Consider the following 23,662-nt stretch of genomic DNA (forward strand, 5'->3'; position numbering starts at 1 on the left):
ACAAATGAAAGGTTTGTGGTACTAGTTATATTCATTTTTATTTCCCCTCAGATCTACAACCAGAGTCAGAGCAACAAGCGTAGTGTGTACAAGTCCGTCACTAGCAACAAAAACGGGTTCCACATGTACCCCAACAGCCCCCGCATGCTGCCTGTGGGGGTGAACCCGACACTACATAAGATGCACATTACCTGTGGCCAGTTTGACCAGCAGGTCAGCAACAGGCGGTCTGTCAGGGGTCGGCGGTCCCACACCGAAGGACGGGCCTCGCTCATCCACCCTCAAAACCTGAGTAAGGGACAAAGCAGGAGTTTATTGTGGTTGTTCGTGAGAAAACATGAAGGAAGGAGACTGGACATCGCTTTGATTTTCTGTGTGTGTCTGATGTGTTAGTCACGCAGGGCAGAGCAAAATCAGATGGGTTTCTGAGCAGCACACAGTATTCCCTGTGGGCATCCACCATGAGGCTGAAGGAGGATGAAACTCATCCGACCCTGAAGCGCTCGCACTTTGTGTCCATACCCAGTGAACTTCCAACTCAGGTACTTTCTGCCTCTATTTCTGTCTATTTATTTCTTTTGTTGAAAGTTGAAAGAAACATAAACCTATTGGGAACTTATTATAATACCACCCATACAATAAAAACCCTCATACTGACTTGAAAAAAAGAAAGAAAGAAAAAGACATACAATACATAAAGAGTTTACCTTGGCAGTTCCTGGCAAATATTCCACTTAGTTTTGACATGAAATACATTTTATCAGATTGAAATTAAGAAACACAATGGAACTAGTGAGCTGAAACCATAATGTTTTTACAAGAAAACTGACTGATGATTTAATATTTTGTGTGAATTTCGATGCATTTGAGTTTGTTTGCACTCTTCGTACACTGCAATTTATGACAGTTCCATGACCTCAGTTAAAAAAATCTTCCATCCAAGGTTGGAAAATTGCATGTGGAAAAGTCAGGAGAAATGGAACATGTGTCCTGCTTTAATCCTGCCTGTCTGCCATTCATTTTGAGCTTGAATATAATAGTGGCACTATTCTACTAAAACCTCATATATGTATTTTTTTAATATCCTACAGGAGGAAGCTTCCAAAAACGGGCCTCCATCCAGAGAGCTGTCGTTGTGGGAATGGAGACACTGGCAGCACAAAGTGCTTCCTACCCATGTTGTTGATCATTCCCTCCGCTGCCAGCACTTCATTAAGGTGATGGAGCTCATAGACGGCATGAGAGAGGAAAATGAGGTAAGACGGAGAACAGTTAACTAATGAAAGATGACAATGTGTGGCATGAAGTGAAAATAACTAATCTTCAGTCTTAAATGTGTCAGTAGGTTAAAAAGTCAACCACATCATCTAACCAGTTAATCAGTCTTTTAGGAAACCAACCAGGATTTATGCTGAAGTGTGTGAAACCATTTGCCAAACACCAGGAAGAGAGAAGCCTGTGTTCATGTATGTAATGGAAAATCCAAGCCCCATAACCTCACCAGGCTGACAAGCAGTCAGCTGAGGTGCATGTGAAAATACAATTGTGATTTGTGTTTGAGTTACTACATTCATCGTTTTGAACTGGAAGGCAAATTCCTGACACGATAAACGGGCTCTATGGCGTAACTGTGGTTTTGGTTAAGAGAAAAAAAAAGTAATTTATTTATATTACACAGGATGTTTCCAGGCTGCTCCTCCTTTTCTTCTTTCTTTTAAATTAGATTGCACAAAATAAACGGAAACTATTTTTAACACAGCACTAGAAACACTCCTTTGGATGCTGTGGAGTACTTTGCCATGCAAGTATATTAAACATCATGTTCTAGCTGCCTGTATCTAATTTAGGGATCAACATACTTTATTGTTTTTTTATAGATAAGTTGCTAAAGAGCAAGTTTAGAAGTGTTTTTTAGCTCATAATTCATCTGCTTTTGCTGTATGCTGACCTAATAGCAGCTTGGTTCGTGGTCTTAGCTGGTAGTTGATAGCCATCTTGTTTTTCTGGTAGCTTGAAAGGATCAATTATATCAGAGGGGTCATCAGATCTACTAGAACCAGTCACATAACAGCTGTTATCATGTTGAATCTACAGGATGTCTCCAGCAGGGAAGACTTTTTACAGCAGTCTCATACGACTCTGTTGTTTTTGGTTTGGTTTAATAATCAATATCAGACAAGTAATTGAACTGCAAGACTCCACTGTTACTCTCTTCCTGACCTTGTTTACATTTAGCCAATCCCTCCTCAGTGCACACCGTGTAACCTCAACTATCAGTTTTAAAGAATGTTCCAGGCTTCCTTGTCCCACCATCTGCTGCTCCACAATATTGTGCCATCGATAAGACCCATGAATTTATCTAAATCCCTGAAATTGGGTCAGAGATTATGGTAAAACTGACTATTGGCCGAACTAACAAATGGGTTCTTATTAGCTTTTTTTTCTACACTGGTTCTTGACCAAACCAGGAAAGGAGAAAATTATCCCACCTGTAAAAACAAAATGGGTTTACATGACTGAGATGACAGATATGCCTCACATGTCCCCAAGGATGAATTCAGGTCATGAAACAACCAGTGGATAAGGCAAAATATATGTATATGTATATAGACAGTATATTCAAACAGCACATACATGCAAAACCTGAATAATCAAGCAGTGCAGAGCTCATTTAATGACACTGGTAGACTGTCAATATTATTGTCTTTCTGCAGTTGCTTAGGTTTACTGCTCACTGAGTAGTTGTGCTTGTAGGTCACATGCTTTGTTTTTGCTGTTTGGCGAGACTTGCTGCTTTTTAAACCATCAGCACAGTTTTCCTTCAGGGTGTTCAATTGAATTCTCAGCAGGTGGAATTGCTTTGTAATAATAGATAATGAACTCACAGTATCATGCAGTGTGAGGAAAATATTTAAAATTATGTTCAAGAATAATCAAATCTCATAATGTTGAGAAATCTTTTCATATTTTACCACGTATCGCCTAAATAATCTTTAAAGTTTACAGGAAATAATAGTGTTGATATACATAGTTAGTTTTAGTGTTTTTTTATTGACTTCCAGATGAATTGCCATCAAAGGAATCCTTCTATTTAAACACCAACAACTATTAATCATTCACTGAGTCATTATTAGACACTTTTTTCTTCATTTTTGCTCAACTGCACTTTGTTTTTAGACACATTTAACATTTTCCATGTTTATCTGTTCTGCTATGCTCTGGAAAAAAAGAAAAAGAAAAACTCAAACACCAAATCATGTAGCTCGTTCCAGGAAAATTCTTTGGAGATTGTTCTGAAACAAATTACTGACCCATAAAATAAAGCTTTACCAAAATCGTATTTAAAATTCATGGGATGATCTGGATCTGACTGACCCTTTTTTTGATATCCCCAGAAGTCAAACAGAGCAGACTCAAAACAAAATAAATTGTCTTGGTTTTATTGTTGTTGTTGTTTTCTGCACTCTAATGCACAATAATGTGTTTTTACACGTTAAATACAGAATAATTCAAACATTTATGGAACCAAAAAAATATATGTGGCTACTCCTGCATTGTCCCCTTGTTTTTCTGAATTTTAACAAAAACCCTAAACCTCATTTAAAAAAAAAAAGCATGACACATTTAAAAAAAAAAAAAACAGCTTGATAAGCATTAACTCTGAATTCAGTGCTGATGAAAACAATTTACACCTCAGCTCTGCCCTACACTCCTCTGTGCTCCGGCCTCATCTGGCCTGAATTTACACAGAGGCCTTTTGACCCTTTGCTCCACAAACATCAGAGGGGGAACAGAAAATAATAATAATAAAGCACATAAATGAAAGCCCCAACTTTATTTTTCTTACAAATCTTGCCCAATGCCCACACATATTCTCCTCCTCTTTAATAGTCTTGCACTTCAGAAGCCATTATTCTCATTTTCTGTCTGGGTGCATTCAAAACCATGCTGTGGCTTTCATTGTGCCGCCACTCTCTCTTCAGGACGAGGAGACGCATGGCAGGCACGCAGGCCGGCCGGCCTCCTCTGTGATTATGTAACCATTCTCTGAACTGTTATATAAAGCCAGGAAGTTGGAAGTGGGTCGCGCTGTAATGACCTAGATGTTTTGGTGTATGGGGCTGAAGAGGCGTGAACGGGAGATAAAAAAAACAGATGTTGAAAAAAATAAAGGATAAAAAACAATTTAAAAGATACAAGCTGTTATTTTTTAAAGCTTTTTCGCATTTTTTTTCAGATAATCTGAATTTTACCGGTGTTTGCAGCGAGTCACTGTGTGTTTCTGTTGTGTAGCAGCTTCATAGCAACTGTTGCTAAAGGGCCTCTAATAAGTGAAGTTTTGAGTGTTTGGAGAAGATCCTCATTTGAATCACGTCAGCTGGTGTAGATGTCTGAGGCACAAAGAAACTCGAGGAATCCTTCTCCTGTAGTGTGGCATGTTTGGAAACAAAGTTATCCAGACTGATTTATATGGATGATGCATTCTTTGTGCATGTTCATAAGCATCAAATTCATATGACTGTTGTGGTGCAATGAGATAATCAGCAGACAGGAGTTTCCACTTTGCTGCTTCCTCCTCATGCCGTCTGAACAACACAAACCCTCTGACCCTCTGGCGGTCTTTCTCTCTCTCTTTCTTTCCCCTTCTCTCTCTCTCTCCCTCCCTCTCTCCTTGTCATCAAGTTTATTTCAGGCTGCCACATCTCTAGATCTAGAGACTTAATCTGATCATTAATTAATTGTGGGCTAGGGGTGAAGGTTAATCCTGTGAAGCGAGTTCAGTGCATTATTTTCAGCAAGAAAGACCATTAAAAATCAATGAAAAATAGATATACAATTATTTTTCAAGTGCGCAGCATGTTAATAGTGCGACTATATCCTTGAATGCCCAAAAGCCTCTGTTCCATTTTTTTTTTTTTTTTTGGTGAGGATTTCGGTGATTAGAGGACACGCTGTGGCCTTGGTGGTGGACAGAACTGTCCAAAGCTGAGTGTGAGAGATGCAGGATTTTTAAGGATTTGTATTTTTAAAAAAAACCTGTGATTTATTTCTGATCGGGAATTACTACATTACATTCACAATAATTCACAGCTATAATACAGAAACATTAAATAAGAGCCTGCTACCTCAGGAAACCTCTACTTCATGTCTTTTTTATGTGATCTGTGACAGTTTGGGGGAAAAGTACGTGAGTTTTCAGCGGTCAGGGACATCTGTCCGAACCCCCAGTATGTCAGGAACACTGTTAACACAAAGCTACTATAAGAACATACACCCTGTGGAAACGTTGGGCTTAATGGTTCAGACTGGCTCAGGTCAGAGATATGTGGGCTGTGTTGCTGCTGATTGACTGTCTGCAGGGAGTAATTATGGAATATTTGAGTTGTTAATTAAGGCCAATTTTCTTGATTAAGTTGTCACACAGGTGAAAAGGCAAATGTGTTACTAAGGACTTTATGACAGCTGTGTATAAGTGTCCCAGAATGAGTTCACCCGTCATTAGTTTTATTAGTCACACCTGTGCTCCTCCAGCTGTCAAAGTGACTTCAGTGAAACGGGGCTGACAGTCATACTGAGTATTATTCCCTTTTTCTTTTTTTCCCCCTTTTTTCCTTAGTGGAACTGACTGTTGAACTTTGTCTCTAACATCTTTCTTTCAATGTAGACTAAAAACATATCTGTTCTCACAAGCGTTAAATTAGTATTTTCTTTCTTTTCTTTATTTGTTTGTTTCTTTATTATTTTTGATATGCACTTTGTATTGCCAAATTGCTTTTATCCTATGCTTATCATGAAATGTGCTATATATATAAAATTGACATTGACATCTTCTTTGAACAGTACAATCAGTAACTGTTGGAAATAAAATTATTAATCATTAAATGGACAAATGAATAATTTCTTTAAACACCGGAAGCTGGTGCATCTCAGATGTTAAAATACAAAAACTGATACTAGACTGCAACAAAATCTAAGTTATTGATATTTTCCAATTATCATTAATTGTAAACTCGGGTATAAAACTTACTGTTCAAATGGCTGAGAGCACTTTTGCCACCCACTGTATATTTTTAATAACGATCATCTGCATATTATTTCCTGCATTTATATACAGGTTATTTATATGCAAATGTATGTTATCCCAAATAAAAACTGTTCAGGATTTGTATGTAGAATTTAAAAATGTGAGAGAGATCTATATTGTGAACAATGGTCAGCTGAGAAAATAAGAAAATTCACAATCCTCTTCTTTCAGGATGGGTAGTGTAGTTACAAGTAGCTAACAGCATGTGTTTGTTTTCCCTTTTTGAAATATAATAGCTGTTAGGCAGTTATATTTTCCATCAGGATTTTTTGTAACATGAACTAAAGCCACTGCTGTGACCAGGCCTGGAATTTCGTCATTTTAGGGGCAGGGCCACTTGGCCTTGGGTGTTGTCATTTTTTTGAGGGCACAAAGGCCATAAGCCAGGGCAGCAAGGCCATAAAATAAAACAATGATTTTAAATGCACATCTTTAATGAATTTACTAACTACCGGTATCTGTTAAATTAATACATAAAATGGGATCAAGCAAACCAGAAATTTTCTACTTTAAATTCATTTATGCATTACATTTTTTGCACAAGGGTCCAGTCCTATGCAGCTATATGTTTTGAAATTCCTATCTTGCTTGTTCACTATTGCACTGGGCGATATGAGAAAAAATTCTATCAGGATAATATTTTTCATATCAGTCTACATCAATTTATATCACAATATAACTCAAATCACTATTTTGGTCAAGCTTAAATATTCCCTTATTGTCACAAGTGAGATTTGAAGTTATCAGGGGGTTATTTTGTGATTTTTTTTTTTTCCTGTCAAAAATTAAACATGACAGATGTAATGATGAACATTATATCATATAAATAAAACAGATGTTAGTATAGTAGCTTGCCTGGGTCTGGGCAGTGTTCAGGTCGGCACAGTTGCCGAGTGCAGTGCGTTTGTGTCGGTGTGAACACAACAGTCGCTCTGGGCTGAGCAGCAGCAGCAGCAGTAGCAGCAGCAGCAGCAGAGCGGCCGCACTGTGACCGCGTCCGTGTTGGGTGAACGCGGCCGGACGTCGGTCTGCTCCAACTGTCTGGTGTCTCCATTGTGAAAGTTTAGCGTTACCATGACGCACCACGCATCTTTTCACGGTCAGCCATCCGAGTTCTCCTTGACTCCTTCACATTTTCTTCCGAGGCAAAACTCTTTTTATTTTATTTTTACCGGCGGTGTTCCTCTGCTGACGTGCACGGCTGTAGCAGCCCAAACACTAGCACGTGTTGACATGTTGTGGCCTGGCTCTTTTCCAGCCACGTGATTGGTTCGGCGGGTGGGGGGTGTTTGATGAAGTCACCTGGTTGGCCGATGATAGATTGGTCATCAAACTGTTGTTATAGCCGCCCGAGCGGTTTATGCCAGGCTCGAATCAAACCCACCCCTGACGATGCTGCTGCCAGAATGGCATTAAAATACGCATTGTTTTTTCTTCAAAGACGCAGGTGTCAAAGCCGTGTTGATAGGAAAGAGGCAAAGGAGAAAACCGCAAAATCAACCGGGGCAGTGCGGGTTGGGCATCAAGGCCACTGTGGCCTTAGGGCAGATATTTTTTTCAAGGGCACAAGGCCAAATCGGACGGGCACGAGGGCCATGGCCCTCGTGGCCCTCGTGAAATTCCTGCGCTGGCTGTGACAGCAAATTACTGTACAAAGCTCCAGTGATAATATTTGCGCAGAAACATAAATAGGTGATATTTTTCAGCCTCGCCTGTGAAAAGTATTCAGCCCTCTCATGCTGTGGCTGCTGCAGTGTAGCTCTTCATGTTTGCCTCCAGGTTTGTTTGCCTAATTAAGGGATTCATGCAACCTAGGTGTGGAGAAATAAATGTATACACTTGTTCCTTGTTCTTCTATTTGCTTTTGAAAGTAGATCTTGTTATGACTGTCCTGTCAGAGTTTCATTGTAAGACCTGTTTTGAATTGAAGTGGTGTTTAGGCGTAAACAACACACAGCGAATCTCGCTGCCAACAGTCAGTGACTGATCCACTCAGCCGCCTGCTGCAGGCTGAACGTTTCAGCAGCTGTCTTTACATTGACAGACAAACGTATCAGGAACTAAATAGTGTGCTGATTGGGTGTGAAAGATGGGACAGAACAATACAAAATGGCAATGAGGCGATGACGCACAACCATTAGTCCTGGCTCCAACCTGCTGAACAAGAATCAGAACAGATCATTCCTCTTAAAGAAAGCAGAGATAACTTTTCAAATGAAACAAACAAAACAAATCATAGAAAATAAGTAAATCAGTTTAGAGCTCAGCTCTGCTAAAAAAAAAAAAACACATACACATACACTGACATTTGGCATTTGTGTTCTTGTATACTGGAAATATTTAGAGTCTAATCCATTTTTAAACTGTCTTCTAAAATGAATAGGAATCCAGTGAAACAATGCTCAAACTGGGGTAATGTTGAAAGTGCTTTTTTTAGTGAGCATTCAGTATAGAGCGTCAAACTATCCAGACACCAGGTCAGTGTCGGACAGAAAATGATTTGATTTTAAAGTTGATTAAATGGACTTGGTGTTAAAAGCATGTCAAATAAAGATAACAGCTTCACACTAAGCTGAATAGGTGGTACGGAGGGCGGGGGCCAGTGTACAGTGTTGACTACACTTAGTGACCTCTTGTGTAAAAGACCCAGCGCAGTCTAACCAGCTCTGTCTGGAACAAAAGGTATGTGTGGCCTGCTTTGTGCACTGTTACATGGTTACATGCATTTTTGAGCTGGGACAATGATCTCCTTCTAAGAAAGTCTTTTACGCAGTTTACCATTTTTAACAGCACCAGAGGCCGTTTGTTCCCATTTAAATCAGTCCCACTCTTATTTAGTGTGACAAAAGGTCTCTTCTCATTTTGTTTTATTGCCCTCCTCTCAGGCAAAACTGGTTCTCTGCTCCTCACGCACACTCACACCCTCTCTGGCTCTCTCTCTCTCTGCATGAGGCGTCTTTCTCTTTCTTCCCTCTGTTCACAGAGCACCTACGTCCTGCTGTTCGCAGTTTCGATGGGCACCCTGCCGGGGCCCAAGCAGGATGCCACTCTCCACGAATCATTTCCAGGTCACGTTGTCTGTACACATGACAGGTGCTGGATGGTGTATGCGCTTGTGTGAAGGATGCAATCGCAGAACCGCTTTTCAGATTTCAGAGGCAGATTCACAGACCGTTAAAATTGTTTCCTTTTTGGAACAGTGTCTGTTTGTTTGATGAGACTTTCCCGTGTACGACTTCGATGTTTCACAATAACTCATTTGGGGGAATGTTACATCAGACGTTTGTATGTTGTGTGGCCCATGTGTGGTTGCCATGTGACATCTCTTCAGGCCGTAACATCTTCATAGGACACTTCCTGATTATATTACCGCTTGATTGCTGAATTGGCCGCTGTGGATTGGATCACATGTGCTCTTAAAGAGCCTGGCAAGGCCAGAGGCTGATTACAGCCTTTTGACCTTGGTTCTCCTGCTGTGGGATGTTTTCACAACTCTGTGTGTGTTTGTGTGTGTCCAGGGGGAATGCCGTTACGAACAAGAGCTCCTTCCTTACCTCCACGAAGCCGACACCATTGACCATGAAGACATGAAGAACGGGCAGAAGAAGAGCTCAAAGAAGAAGTCAAAGACCTGTTCTAAAACCACCGGCGTCAACAGACCCAAACCATCTCGCTCGGCGGTGTCCGATCTGGAATGTCTCGACGAAGAAGCAGAAACAACGGGTCCGTTTTTCACCGCGACAAAACAAAGACCCTCACACGAACGCGATATCGAACCACCTCATGAAGACTTCACAGATCACCCAGGACCTGAGGCGATTTGTCCTCCCGCTTCAACAGACGACTGTCCAGAAGCAGATATGGATGATGACTGTGCCATTATCAGTGAGAGTGCAGCGACAGAGCCCATAAATCTGGACGGGATTTCACAGCCGGGTACAAACTTTGACGAAGATGAGGATGTCGAGCTTCAGGCCATGTTTTATCTTCCCAGGTGGGATTCGGCTCCTCCTCTGTTCTCGGCCAAACTGCCCTCAGGGAAGGATGAGCGCCTCAGGGTCATACTGGCCAACGTGGCGGAGCTCCTGTCCAGATCTCCACCGCCATCACCTACGGGTTTAGAGGCTGACATCTCTCCCCCGTCACCTCCTCCCTCTCCACCGCCGCTTCAGCAGCCATTTCCGGTCAGCTTCACGCTGGATATAGACGACGACGAGGATGATAGCGATGATGGAGCGATGATGATGATTGAGGTTGAGTCAAATCGGCCCCCAGCGTGTGAAGACGAGAACGAAATCCATAGTGATCAGCGTCACCGGGAGCAGCAGCCTGTCCGTGCAGCAGCCGACAGTCCGACTTGGGATGAAGTTTTCGGGGACGACGAGGAACAGGATGGCCATCGCCTCGGAGGAGGCGGGAAGGAGACGGATGAGGAAATGTGTCGGTTGCAGGAGGAACGGGCCGGTGGAGAAGCTGAAATGAACATGGATGATTTGTGGAATGGAGAAATGTCAGACATGGAGGGAGGAGAAAAAGACGACCGGGCCTCTCAGTGCAGCTCTCAAACAGACAAGAGCATGGATCTGTTCGGGGATGACGAAGCCTTCCTGCAGATATCCATCCCAAACATCTCCACCCCGGGCGTCACACCCAGGACGTCACCCTGTGCTGGAAACGGTTCTAACAGCACAAAAAAGATGACGAACGGTTCACAAGTAGATGAGCCAGCAAACCCACTTGGCACCATGCACACAACTGAAAGCACCGATAGGTTAAACGCAGTGCAAACAAATGAGCTGGCACGTACAAGTCAGGATGCAAATATTTCTCACACTACAAAAGACACACACATAACAACACTCAGTAAACCTGTTATAGACAATTCAATGACAGATGAGGTATTTATAACTGACTGCAAATCTCCCACAGTGCAACAAAATGCTGATGCCTCCCGTGAATACTTTAATGTCAACTTTGACCTTTGCTATTCACTGGAGGCTTCAGAGGATGAAGCAGAGAAAGAGGCCTCCTCCTCTCCACCGGCTAAAAAACAGGCCAACTTCCTGGAATCGTCGCCAGCCGTCTCTAACTCCTCCACACCCTGCAACAGCTCCACTAGACAGAGAACATCTGCACAGCTCAGTGACTCTAGACCGTCCACAGCACAAAGGTTTTCAGAACATGGGACGCCAGGAATCAGGTCTTCTTTTCTATCGTCACGTGTGATACGTGAAGGTGGGCCACTCCCATCTCCCATCACATCACTGGGAGCACGGAGGACGCTCACGACCGGTCCACCCAGGCCTCACACACCATCCTCACTCTCCAGGTTGAAAAGGAGACTACCAGAATCTGTTTGTGTGTCCGACTCCCCTCCTCACCCAGGTCTGTTTACCCTTCAAAATAATATCAATATAATAATTTTTCAGTGATTCAGTTTGTGATCCAGCTTGAAACTACCGTCAGTTCTCTGTCTCAGCTTTCTTAGGGCGGTGCAACAGTGACAGTGAAGATGAAGTTGTGGTTCTTAAAAGAAGACACCAGAACAAGGTCAACCCCTTGTCATCCCCAGAAGTGGTGAGAAAGGCCTGTTGATATTTGGACCTCAACCTATTATCATTTTATTACTCAGCTGATCATCATCGATCATCATTTTGTATTAACAAATTGTTTAAAAAGCAGATTTTCAGATACAGTGCAGATTTTTTATTATAAATTTCTGGTCCAAACAACAGTCCAAAACCTAAAGATATTCAGTTTGCTGTCATAGAAAACCAGGACATTTTCATATTTGAGCAGCTGAAACCAGCGAATACGTTTTTCTTTTTTTTTTTAATGCTGCAGATGAATTGAAAATGTTTAATGACTAATCACTGCAGAACTTGTTGATGTACATTCACACTTTATTTGAACCTTTTCACAAAGTTAATGATGTGCACACAAAGCATGGTCACCTGATTCGTAGCTGAGGCTGCTTCTGTCCATCATTTCCAAGGTACAGGTGCAGTTGTCATGGCAACCAGCCTCCAAGCAGTGAAAAGGCTCCTAGAAACAGAGAAAGAATCATTCTCATCATAAACATTTACAACACAGAGTTGTTCACAGCAAAGTCCAGACAGAACATATATAATAAAGGGTGATGTGTCTTGTCTCTTCTAGTCCAAGGTCTCCAGTGATGTGGACTCTCCGCTGGTTGTGAACAGGAAACGTGTAGCTGCAATTAACACTGTAAGCTTTTCTTTATTAGTATATAAGTATGCCACATGGTTCAACCATTTCAACACAGTTGATTTGATTTAAATGCTTCCACTCAGTGCATTACTTAGACTTATCTCCACAAATGCTCATTACCTGGTTAATATGCAGCACCACAAACCATTAGCAGCGTACAGTATCTGACTAATTCACTCCCCTCATCATTCTCCAGACTGATGAAGAGGGCGAAGCCGTTTCTGATGATGATTTCCAGAATGACAGTGTGTTCACACGCCGACCCAACGCACAGCGAGCTGAGAGGAAACAAGCCCAACAGCCCACAGCCAAGGTGTGTACAGCAACAGATGGCCGCCGCAGGAGGCTGTGATCTGAATCTGAATCCTGTCATTTAGCCATCTGTGTTTACATGCAGCGAATGATACAAAGTGAGATCTGGTTCATTTCTAGCTGCTCTGTATGAGTGACTCTAAGCCCTGCGATCTTTAATTTGCTGCTCATCTCTTTCAAAATAACAGTCAAAACAAATTTCCAATCATATTTTTGTGAAATGTCAGATCTATAAATATCCATTATCAGTTGCGCCTTCATCATTTGTCAACCTTGACATTTTCCATTGTGGCTTTTCTCAGCGCACCTTATGTCGAAAAGGGCGTCAGTTCCTGGATGAAGAGGCAGAGCTGTCGGAGGATGGGGATGAGCCAGATGTGTCATCTGATGAAGAGGATGGAGAGGAACAGAACCAGTCTCTTGATGGGTTTGTGGTCGACAACACGCACTTCTCCCAGGGACTGAATGGTACAGCACCAACAGATGTATCTTTAGTAGTTTGTTTAGTTGGGATTAGCTGTATTTTGTAGTCCTGTAGTGATATTTACACCTGTCTGTTCTCCTCCGTATCAGACTCAGAGATGCATGGGGTTTACCTCAAGTCAGTGAGAAGCCCTGCAGTCCAGGGCAAGTTCAAAATGTCGTACAGAAACCATAATACTGACATCTTTTCCCAGGTATACTTTAATTTTTATTCTCAGCTTTTCTTTACTCTGTGTAATAAAATTCCAATGTCCAAACACAATCAGCCCATGTTCCTAACATTTATCCCAAGGTGCCAGAGATGGATGAAACGTATGCGGAGGACAGCTTTGTGGTGGGCAGTGAGGTGGAGGAAGAAGAGAGCTGCGAAGAAGAGAATGAAGACATTGAGCTCATGCCTGAGGACTCGTATGTGGGGGGCAGGAGGCAGTACGCCACCAGACGACGAGTTTTCCTGCACAAAGTCAGAGCTAAGAGCAAGCCCGAAGCTCCGCCAGAGCAGAGAGCAGGGGGGAAAGTGACAGCCAAGCGTACCCGAGTCATCCGAGTTGATGATTCCAGTGATGAGGAGAAAGTTAAGGGTGACGAAGGGAAAAGCCTTGCCGTCCCCTCGCGGCCGAAGGCGGCGCTGGAGGAGCCCAGCAGGCCCCAGCAGCAGCAGCAGCAGCAGCAGAGAGCCGCCTCCTCGTCATCCTCAACCATTGCATCCAAGGTGTCGTTGTTGAGTAAAGCAAAAAGGAGCACAGTGACCGAAGAACAGCAGAATGAGAGGTAGAGACTCCTCATGTAGCTGCAACCATGTGCAAACTCTTCACAGTTAGACAGGTACTGATTGTGTTCTCCTGCAGGTGTCGCCAGAGGATAGAAAATCAACATCTCCTCTCTGATGAGTTAGACTTTGAGGAGTCAATGTCAGTGTTGCCCTCCAAAAACCAACCTCAGGTAAAAGCAAACAAGACAAGATGCATACACACCTCTTATTTAATTTGATCAAACATATATGTATTTATAACCTTTATATGATTATATTAATATTGGATGTTTTGTTGATATTCTGTCTCTTTCTGTTAAAATAAACTTACCATAAAAACTATAGGCTCTCCATTGCTTCGTGGGGGAGCTAATTTACATAATCAGCAGGGGATCAAATTCTTCTTTTCCCCACTGTAGAACCACACTTAGTAGATGATTAATAGACACTTAATAGATTAAAAGTATATAGATTTGATGTTTGATTTCCTATGTTTAGGCAACCGCTGCCTCCTCAGTGCCTCAACCCAGGGAGTCCCTCAGTCAGGATGCGTCGGTCAGTGAGACCCCGGCTCCACCCGGGTCGGTCAGCATTCTGGCAGACAGTCGCTGCATCAGCACCGGAGCGGACCTGATGACGAGCCTGCGTCAGCGCCACGCAGCCACCGTCCACGTCTGCTCGTTGGACGGCAGCTACTTCATCGTCAGCAACCGCATGGCAGTGGAAAAGCTCAGCCAATCAGATGTGGCCGCAGTGCAGAACCGGAAGCGATTGGCTGAAAAAGTGAACAGCCTGCAGGGATTGTTTGATCGCATTTGTCTGATAGTGGAGAAGGACCGCACCAAGACAGGTCAGTCAGTGTATTGATTTTATCACTGTGTGTATTTTAAGGCTTTTACATACAGTTTGCTTCTCCTTTAAATGTTAACAACAACAACAACAACAACAGAAATAAAAACTGTAGCAGTTAAAACTCAAAGAAATTACTATAACTTAATAGCTAAAACTAATGTCTCTTTAAAATTCTAGCAAGGAAAATAGTTTATTCCCCAAAATGTCCAACTAACTTTAATAAAGTAGCTCCTTCCTCACATGTACACAGCTGAACTGAGAAAGAAAATACTCAATGCCCACAAAAAAAAGAAAGAAAAGTCAGTGTAGTTCAGTTAACTGAGATTGTTTCTGATCTTTTATGAAAACTCTTTCTCTTTCAGGTGAGGTGTCTCGTCCATTTCAGCGAACACGTTACTATGACAGCACAATAGCCTGGCTGGTGCGCACCGGAGTCCGCTTGCTGTGGAGCGACGGCGCCGAGAAGAGCGCCGGCTTGCTGGCTGACCTGGCGCGGCTGGAGCAGCGTAAAGGTCAGGGCATCAGTGTACCGCTGGAGGTCAAAGGTCAGCACAGGCAGCAGGCCCTGCAGCTGTACCTGAGCCTGCCGTCGGTCAGCTACGTCCACGCTCTCAACATGAGTCACAACTTCAGGTCAATCGCCCAACTAGTAAACAGGTAAAACAAGTGTGTGTGAGTGTGTGTGAGTGTGTGTGTGTGTGTGTGTACATTGTGGATTCCCCCTCTTGTTTGCACATTTCATTTCCTCCTGTTTGCTTGTTATGTTTCCACTTGCAGCTCTATTGAAGCCATCCAGAAAGGAGGCTGTATGAGTCAATCCAGAGCTGAAGAGATCTACCGTGTCCTGCGCTACTCCTGTGACTCCTTCCTCATGAATGTTTCCAAAGCAGGAAAAACCAGTTAACAGCCTGGGAGAGACAGACTGTAAGAATCCCACAAGCTCGAATCCATCTCTATCAGGAGTTTCAACTTCATACTTTATATTTACATTTTTCACCAATCTATCCTTTGTTTCACCTTCACCTTCAGTTTTCAGTCTCATATGGGACCAGAGGTCACCAGTTACTCTGCTATGTAAAGTAACTGCTCAATCTGATGATGTATCTCAATGGGAGAGGAGCGGCAGGATATGGCTTCAACCTTTTTGCACAAGTTGAAGAGGAACCCCACTCAACCTGATATGAGAACTATGTATATAACACAACAGGTTTCTCAGAAGCAGACATTGTTTTTGTTTAAAAAAAATCATTTGGGTGCATGTTTCCCTTGAGACTCATACTGGCATTACTCCTCTCGGACAGTATGAAACAACATTTATCATAAGAACTTAATAATTGATACTTGAATAATTGTAAGTTTTTTGCAACAATAATGAACACATTTGTTTTTAAATGTGCTTTGGAATAAAAATTAATAATTTCTTTAATAAAATCACATTTTTCTATATGACTGTCAGTTTTTGTGACTGAAAAACATGGCCAGTGATTTCTACACATAACCACTAGAGGTCAGGCTTTTTCTTTCTACAAGAACATGTGGCTCGACACCTGTTGCAAACTCGATTCATTCAATCATTCATTCATTCATTCTGTTCAGGGTTATGGGAGGTCTTAATACTTGGAGTTTTAGAAGTCTAATGTTCTTTTTTCAAACATACTCTAGCAGAAGCTGAAGTGAGATCTGTGTCCTTCAGGTTATGATAAAAAGTGGCTTTTATTTCACTTCTCTTAAAGAAATACAGAGTTGGCACATGGCTTTGGTACAATATATTGTACATAGACAATAACTGACACAGAGGCAACATTAGATCATTAAAGCATCCCTTTCACAAAGATATCAGCAATCATGTATCATTCACCATTAAAGACAAACAAGCCAAACATACAGTATAAACGTTACAAAGTGGAGAACTGTCTTGAAATGTAAGTAGTGAATTGTAATGAGGGCCCAAGAGAAGTGTTCATAGTTAAAAAGGATGACATAAGAATATAAAATATTAAATTCACAGTATGTACATCGTTTTTGGATGACTGCAAATCAGTTTAACACTTGCACATCTGACCCTGCAGCCTCAGTCTAAACTAAAAAAAAAGTTAAAGGCAGCAGCAGTTAACATCTGCAAATGTAGACACAAAAATGTACAAGTAAATAAGTTTTGACATCTGTGCCACCTGTAGGCCAGTTGATGTTTGCTCATGGTTAACATAGGGTTAGTTTAGTTTAGTTTACATTTTAAACCTGCAAAATGTAAAAGGTTTTCACTTGTGCAATTGATAACGGGATAGAGTACAAAGGTCACATTTCTCTGAGCCAGTCTGTGCGTCCTCTATTACACAGTCCTGTTCTTGTTAATGCAGCGATGGAACTGCGGGGTCTTAGATTTTGTCTGTTAAAAGAAATAATCAAAGTTCAAATTTAGATGCTTTACGACAAAATAGCATTTTTGCAAAAACACACAGCTTCTACCTTTGGTGCTGAAGCTTTAGACTTTGTGACTATATCTCAATAAAGGTAACGGTTGTGTGTCTGAAAATATCATCACGTCAGGTTCATAAATATTTAGACAGACACAAATGATAAATAATCACAAGCTTGGTTTCATTTCTGGTTGACTATTTAGGTAATATTTAATCATTTAGAAAACAGGTTGTACAGTTTTTCTGCCTTAAACCTACAAACAGAGGTTACAGGAGGCAAAATATGCAGTTAGATCAGGGACAAAAAAATGGATCTTTACCGTAAATGTTCACACTGCAAGAGCTGTTAACTTCCTCTACCTTTAAATGGTACAGATGACTGGATTCATGACTGACGTCTAATGTGGAGCCTGATAAAGATTGTGCTTCACATGTAGCGACAGAGGACGGTTTAAAAAATACATTTAGGATTTTAAAAAATCTTTTGCTCAACACTCACACAGATTCTTACATCAGTGCTAAATACAAAGTATAAAATCTACTGAGTGTAAAGTAACTTAAAAATGTGATTGCCTCAAAAATAATGAACCATTTTCTTATTATACCATAAGGTGCTTTCTTTGGACCTTGTACAATGTCCAAAACGACAACGTCACAAACTGCATCAGTTCTGGTTCTTACACAAAGATTGTGTCAAATAATTACACATTTTTAAGAAATCATTACACATCCTGAATCTGGCTTTTTCTAAACTATGTTAACGTCCTACTGCAACGGGCCAACATCTGGGCCTGTTCACTATGAATTTGAGGATCTAAGGTTTGTGGACAGAGAACTAAAATAAAAGCAACTAAGCAAGACAGTTGTAACCTCACACTTGATTAAAACGTCAGGCAGCAAGCACAACTCATAATAAATTCCTATGAGTTTTCATAGGAGCGTTAAACTACAAACACAGCTGTAACTTCAAAAAATGAATACAACCATATTTACACAAATGTACACGTATATTCATAAAGCTCTCTTTTTACTTGTAACCGTAACAACACAAAGCTGAAAGGCTGTGTTAACGTGCAGGTAAACGGGAAGGGGATGATTTGACCTGAACATTATGAAGAGAGTATTATTGACTGGTCAACCACCACTGAATTAAAAATATCAAATCTGCAAATCATGATCAATTCTTTAAAAAGGCACAGCACAAATGCATGAATTTCCACCAGCAAGCCCAACTTGTTTAAGTGATTGATACTGTATCTGTGAGTGAGTACAGGTTCAGGCTTGTTGGTAATAATAGTGGAGACCAGTTGCTGAAATGACCTCCAGGTGTACTGTACATTGGCGTAACATGAACACAGCATCAAAGACAAAGTGTGTCTAATACTCTGACTTTTGGGGAGAAGTGTAACCGTAGCTCATGTAACCGTCAAGTTTCCTAAATTATGTAAAACTCAACAAAATGTGTAGAAAAACCAGGGACATTTAAAATGAGAACGTATTTACAAGTGCAGATCTTAAAATATATATTATTTAAATACTACGTGGTCACTTGGCTGAAGCTCAGTGGACAGAAGCTCACCTAGGGTCAGTTCACCTTTGTTACTATGGATGCCAGTCAACAGATCACAGACCTGCGAGAAGTCTAACAGATCGGCTGAAGCCTGTAGTGACGCTCACTGCTGGACGGCAGCTTACATGCTGGTCGGCTGTGTCTGTGGCTGCAGCGGCTGCAGCTGGACCGCCTGCGGCTCCGAGTCCTGGATGCTACACTCCTCTCCCTCACGCATGTACATTAAAAATAGAGTCACGGTGGCGAACGTGGTGGCGTTCACCGGAAATGCACGGAGCAGAGTGGATGTGAGCCCGCGTGTGAACACCCTCCACCCCTCTTTCTTCAAGCTCTGTCTGACACAGTCCATAATGCCGCTGTACTTCCTGTCAACGCCGGATCCATCCGCCTGCAGACGCGACTTTATCACATCTACGGGGTAGGTGGAGATCCAGGAGGCGATGCCCGACATTCCGCCGGCGAACAGCAGCTTGGGAATCATGTACGGGTCTTCTGGCTCGCAGCCCAGGGAGCGCGTCAGCATGTCGTACGTGAGAAAGTACACGCCAAAACCAGGCGTCTCACGCAGCAGCGTGGTCACCATGCCTCGGTTGATGCCTCGGATCCCCTCCCTCCTGTAGATTCTCACCAGACAGTCCAGGGAGTTCTTGTACATCTTCTTCTTAGACTTCTTCTCTCCCGTCCCCTGCATCTGCATGCGCGTCTTGGCCAGCTCCATCGGGCAGCAGATGACACACTGGATGGCTCCGGCAGAGGCTCCAGCCAGGAACTGGTTGAGTGGTGTGTCGCGCCCCAGCTTGCGCATGGCATTGCCCTGCACGCCAAAGACTATGGCGTTGATGAAGGTCAGGCCCATCATTGGAGAGCCGATGCCTTTGTACAGACCAAGTGTCTACAGACACAAAGACACGTTACTAGAACCAACTAGTCAGAACAGACCACAGTACAGTAGGTATCCCACATCCCCTTTTATGCACCGATTTTGTGATTTATTATTTTTAATTTATCTGAGGATTTTCAATCTGGCACCTGCTCACTCCTGTAGACCTATGATGTTCTCAACTAAGAAAGCAAACATTTCAATATTGCTCCTCCAATCAGTTTTTTTTCCACAGTAATGCAATGTTAACCATGAAAATCTGTCCATCCCCCTTTTTTTCTTCTTTTTTTTTTTTTTTTTTTACAATAAACTAAATGTATTGGTATACAAACTATGACTGTAAATGTGTAAGTGTGCACACTGAGGCAAGAGCTTTAAGTTATGATGAAACAAGTCATTATCATGTCAAGTTTTAAGCCCTAAAGCCATCACAGAGGCATCACTGGAATGCTGGAAAAAATTACATAACCACACCAATACTGAACAAAAACACGGTAACACTTAAACATCGTCTTAACTGCTCAATTTTAGTCTCCAGAAATGATCACCCAACGCTCAAATTAAACTGAGAAACCAAAAAGGAATACAGTCTTCTGCTTCCACAAGAAATTCACTAGGACTGAACATACTCCACTAGCTCAAATGCCACCATGTACAAATCTTTATTTAGCCCACGCAGGAAAAAAAAGGTCGTCACCCACCCTGGCTAACAGATACACCCCCCCACCCCCCACCCCCTTTCACCTCCCCAACACCCCATGTTAGGAACACGCTGGCTGATCCAGGCCGGATGATGAGACCGTAACTGGAGACTGAAAGTCAGTACAGCGGCCATTCTCCACGCTGGCACGGTGAGGAGCACATGGTGAAAAGCTTCTGCAATCTAACAATAATTTGCTACAAAGTGGGAAAAAAAAAACATGTCGAGGCATTCGCAAAGACGAACACAAGCTTACCGACTCCTGGCGTATGATGGATTGGAAGCAGTGATACGTCCCACGGTACAGAGGTTTGTCCACATTTTGGACTTGTAGTCGCACCTGTGGATGACAGGCCTCATGTTAGGGGTTTATGACGGAGTAATAAGGCCAAACAGGACCACAACAACTACAAAACCACATATTGGGATGCTTAAAGGAGTGCAACATGAAGAAGGGAGGGGGGAAAAAACAGAACAATAACCGGGAATTAAATTGTAGAGAATAGAATAGAAAGAAAGACCTTGACCATACTTACTAGGTCATATTTCCATGGAGAGGTTGTTTATTTCTCTCTCTCATCTACAACACAGTGACACTGTTGCTGTTAAAGACAGCCTCCCCCAGCTCCCAAAACACACACCAGCTCAGGGAGACACAACATGAAAGCAAAGTACACAAGCTACAACCAAAACCATTCATCATCCCTGTGCGCTGTAACTTCACACAATTTCATGCTCCATCAAATGAGTGAAAGGAAGTTTAAGTTGTTAGGAAATTAATATCTATATTTTTGCATGACTGGAGTTAGTTGAAAATTATGTCCAGTGGATTAAGGGAAAAAACACAATTACATTTTTCACTCATCTACACGTAACACAATTTACTTTTAATGATACAAACTAGGAGTTTCTAATCAATTAGTGGCTTGACTCTCTCTGAACTGTATGCAACAATTGCTTGCTGACAAATACATTTAATGCTTAGTTTTTAAGACAATCAATCAGTTTAGTTGGATAGAAACAGAAAATGAGATCACGCAATTACATGCACGTAGTAGTTCTATACATTTTTGGCCAGATTAACTTCATGGCCCTTTCCTCATGCTCAGTCAAGTGTAACTTTAGGTTAAATGGATGCAAATTCACGCTGCCAACACAGTGGTCTGGCTTACAAAACAGCACACGTCCTGGATCATGCCATTGCCTAACATGAGTAAATAAAGAGGTAAAGATGGAACAGAAACCCACCTTCACAGTGTCAAAGGGATGTCCGACCAAAACACCAGCAGCGCCTGAAAAGATAAAACAGAATTTCAAATTGTATTTTAAACGTTTTGTTTGTCACTTTCTTAGATCAAACCTGTTATTGTTTTCTTGACCTGCTAGTAGAACTACAACTATAGCAAAGTTACAGTTAGCAAAGTGGCTCTTCTTGCAACAGTGGACAGCCCGTCTATCGTGACATTTATCAGCTAGTCACTGCACTGCATCTACTGACGTCAGCTCAGCAGTGTGCTGTCCTTGACTTCTGCCAAGAAGCCGAAAATCCATTATACAGCAACTTCTGACCATGTGTTATTGGGACTTACTAGCCCAGGATCATCAGTGTACCTCATTAGGCTATACGTCGCTGTAAAATATCTGTTAGTGTAAATGTGATTATTTCTAAATTATAAATGTAATATTTGAAAGGTTGTTCATTGTAATACACAGATCTCATATTCATATTCAGAGGTGATGATAAACTTGCTTTGGTATTTACTTTGGCATGTATGAATCAGTGAATGAAAAAGCCGTCCAAAGCAGTGGTGGGGTGAATCAGAATAGTTTTAGTTTTAGGCTAAAATAGCAGTGACTAGTGAGCACACAATTGGACTGTCCTGCTGTATATCTGTAGCCTATATCAGACTATTTCAATGAGGCTCTGGTTGTTTAAAATGAACACCCTGCCTGCAACAGTAAAGATGATATGACTGGGCTTTTATCACATCAGGGCCTCTATCTGCCTCTCTCTGGGGTCAGTGAGGTTCTCGTGGTTGGGAGGACCTGACCTTGGCCGAAGACAAAACAGCTGACAAGCTTCCCAAGGGTCTAGGATAAGACTCAAGTGAAAACTATGTGCAAGCTTCAAGCTCCATTGACACAGAAAAACCATGAACTCTGGCAGCTTTTATGTGTCTTTTCCCTGGAAGGCTACTCCCTCCTGTGGAATGGGGAGAGTACAGATGTTTTTACTTGAGCCATCAGGACAGGAGACACTGTCACTTAGTAATTAAGGTAATATAGTGATAACTGACAGTGCCGCTTTTAAAACAAGAAGAAAGAGGAGATATTTCTCTCTCATTCTGAGTTTGTAAGATGTGCTGAGGTTTAATTCACAGGACAACTGCCGTTTCCTCAAAAAAAAAAAGGAAGAAAAAAAAAGAAGCCCTCCTGGGTGTGAGACACAGGTGTGGAATTCAACTTCACCAACTTATCATACATCCGGGTTTGGGTTTTTTTCCATTACTCTTATAAAATCAACACCCTGCTAGGAGTTTGAGTAGGTATTTAACTTGTTATTGTTTGTTTGTGATGCTCCTCGTACGTGGCAGTGGCAGAAACAGCAGCAGCAGCAGCAGTAGCGGCGGGGACTAAATCACTACAGCTTCACTTGCTGATGAAACAGCCCAAAGGAAAAAGCAGCTTGCTAATGCTAAATGCTAACGCTAGTGGTCGTTAGCCCCAGTGTGTTAATAACCTGGCTGCTAACGTGGCTAACTACTTACCTCCTAAGCAGCCTGCAGCGAAGTCCAATGCCATTCCCTCCAAAAAAAACTCTCAAACTTATCAAACTCACCCGGCGGCTAATTAAAAAAAAATAGCTATAGTTAAGACAGCACTCTGTTTACAGCACTGTCTTGAAGTTGCTACTTTACTTTACAAACCCCGGCTTGGTGTTCAGCCGAGCTGTTTACCCTCTTCTTCTTCTTTTTGGGGGCTGCTGATGATGCTGAGCAGGCGGAGGATAACTTTATCCCGTGGTTACTGATAATCACCGGTTCAAAGTGTGCCTAGTTTTATTGTGCTGATGTGTCCTCACTCTCTCACTACGAGACGCGCTCTTTCTGCCAACCCTTTCTATTTCTGTGCAGGGAGCTGCAGCAGGAGGAGGAGGAGGCGGGGAGCAGAGGAGAAGCAGTGTGCTTGGCCTTTTTAAGGCAGCCCAATGGGAGCATGTGAAGGTAGACAACTCCCAGTGGCTGCTGTCCGCCCCCCGCACCCATTGGCTCCTGCAGGACGGAGCCACAGAGGAGAGTCACTGCTCAGCGTCCCCATGCACCGTCAAAATCAACACTGTTATCACGGTGGTCCTCATTTTGCATTTTTGCATTTTGCACC

At 42.2% G+C, this 23,662-nt stretch overlaps 2 protein-coding genes across 2 annotated transcripts in view; one reads left to right on the plus strand and one right to left on the minus strand.

The window, feature by feature from the left end:
• Positions 1 to 15,618, plus strand: part of fancm (FA complementation group M) — a gene marked incomplete at both ends in the record, with an annotated part of 38,598 nt that extends 22,980 nt beyond the window's left edge. Inside the window, 15 exons of the mRNA XM_083998584.1 lie at positions 52 to 292; positions 394 to 542; positions 1,092 to 1,256; positions 9,604 to 10,894; positions 11,015 to 11,470; positions 11,574 to 11,662; positions 12,245 to 12,313; positions 12,513 to 12,629; positions 12,931 to 13,096; positions 13,202 to 13,305; positions 13,404 to 13,882; positions 13,960 to 14,053; positions 14,361 to 14,712; positions 15,077 to 15,371; positions 15,492 to 15,618. Of these exons, the coding sequence (XP_083854710.1) occupies positions 52 to 292; positions 394 to 542; positions 1,092 to 1,256; positions 9,604 to 10,894; positions 11,015 to 11,470; positions 11,574 to 11,662; positions 12,245 to 12,313; positions 12,513 to 12,629; positions 12,931 to 13,096; positions 13,202 to 13,305; positions 13,404 to 13,882; positions 13,960 to 14,053; positions 14,361 to 14,712; positions 15,077 to 15,371; positions 15,492 to 15,618 (4,194 nt within the window). The remainder of the gene's footprint in view (positions 1 to 51; positions 293 to 393; positions 543 to 1,091; positions 1,257 to 9,603; positions 10,895 to 11,014; positions 11,471 to 11,573; positions 11,663 to 12,244; positions 12,314 to 12,512; positions 12,630 to 12,930; positions 13,097 to 13,201; positions 13,306 to 13,403; positions 13,883 to 13,959; positions 14,054 to 14,360; positions 14,713 to 15,076; positions 15,372 to 15,491) is intronic.
• Positions 15,619 to 16,414: 796 nt separating this feature from the next.
• slc25a29l (solute carrier family 25 member 29-like) lies at positions 16,415 to 23,429 on the minus strand. The gene is made up of 4 exons (XM_083998003.1): positions 23,050 to 23,429; positions 21,530 to 21,573; positions 20,538 to 20,621; positions 16,415 to 19,593 (listed from the first exon to the last, which is right to left on the minus strand). Exons 1-4 carry the CDS (start codon positions 23,081 to 23,083, stop codon positions 18,823 to 18,825), a joined length of 933 nt encoding a protein of 310 aa, XP_083854129.1. The 5' UTR covers positions 23,084 to 23,429; the 3' UTR covers positions 16,415 to 18,822.
• Positions 23,430 to 23,662: the final 233 nt, after the last annotated feature.

The sequence above is a fragment of the Trachurus trachurus genome (assembly GCF_905171665.1).
Source record: "Trachurus trachurus genome assembly, chromosome: 22".
Classification (NCBI taxonomy): Eukaryota; Metazoa; Chordata; class Actinopteri; order Carangiformes; family Carangidae; genus Trachurus; species Trachurus trachurus.

What these genes read in the sequence shown, in the direction of transcription:
- slc25a29l (XM_083998003.1), bottom strand. Translation starts at nt 23,083, where the DNA reads ATGGCATTGGACTTCGCTGCAGGCTGCTTAGGAG. An exon ending in ATCCCTTTGACACTGTGAAG is followed by an intron (nt 20,622 to 21,529) that starts GTGGGTTTCTGT and finishes TGTCATCCACAG; the next exon opens with GTGCGACTACAAGTCCAAAA. An exon ending in CCATCATACGCCAGGAGTCG is followed by an intron (nt 19,594 to 20,537) that starts GTAAGCTTGTGT and finishes TTGTGTCTGTAG; the next exon opens with ACACTTGGTCTGTACAAAGG.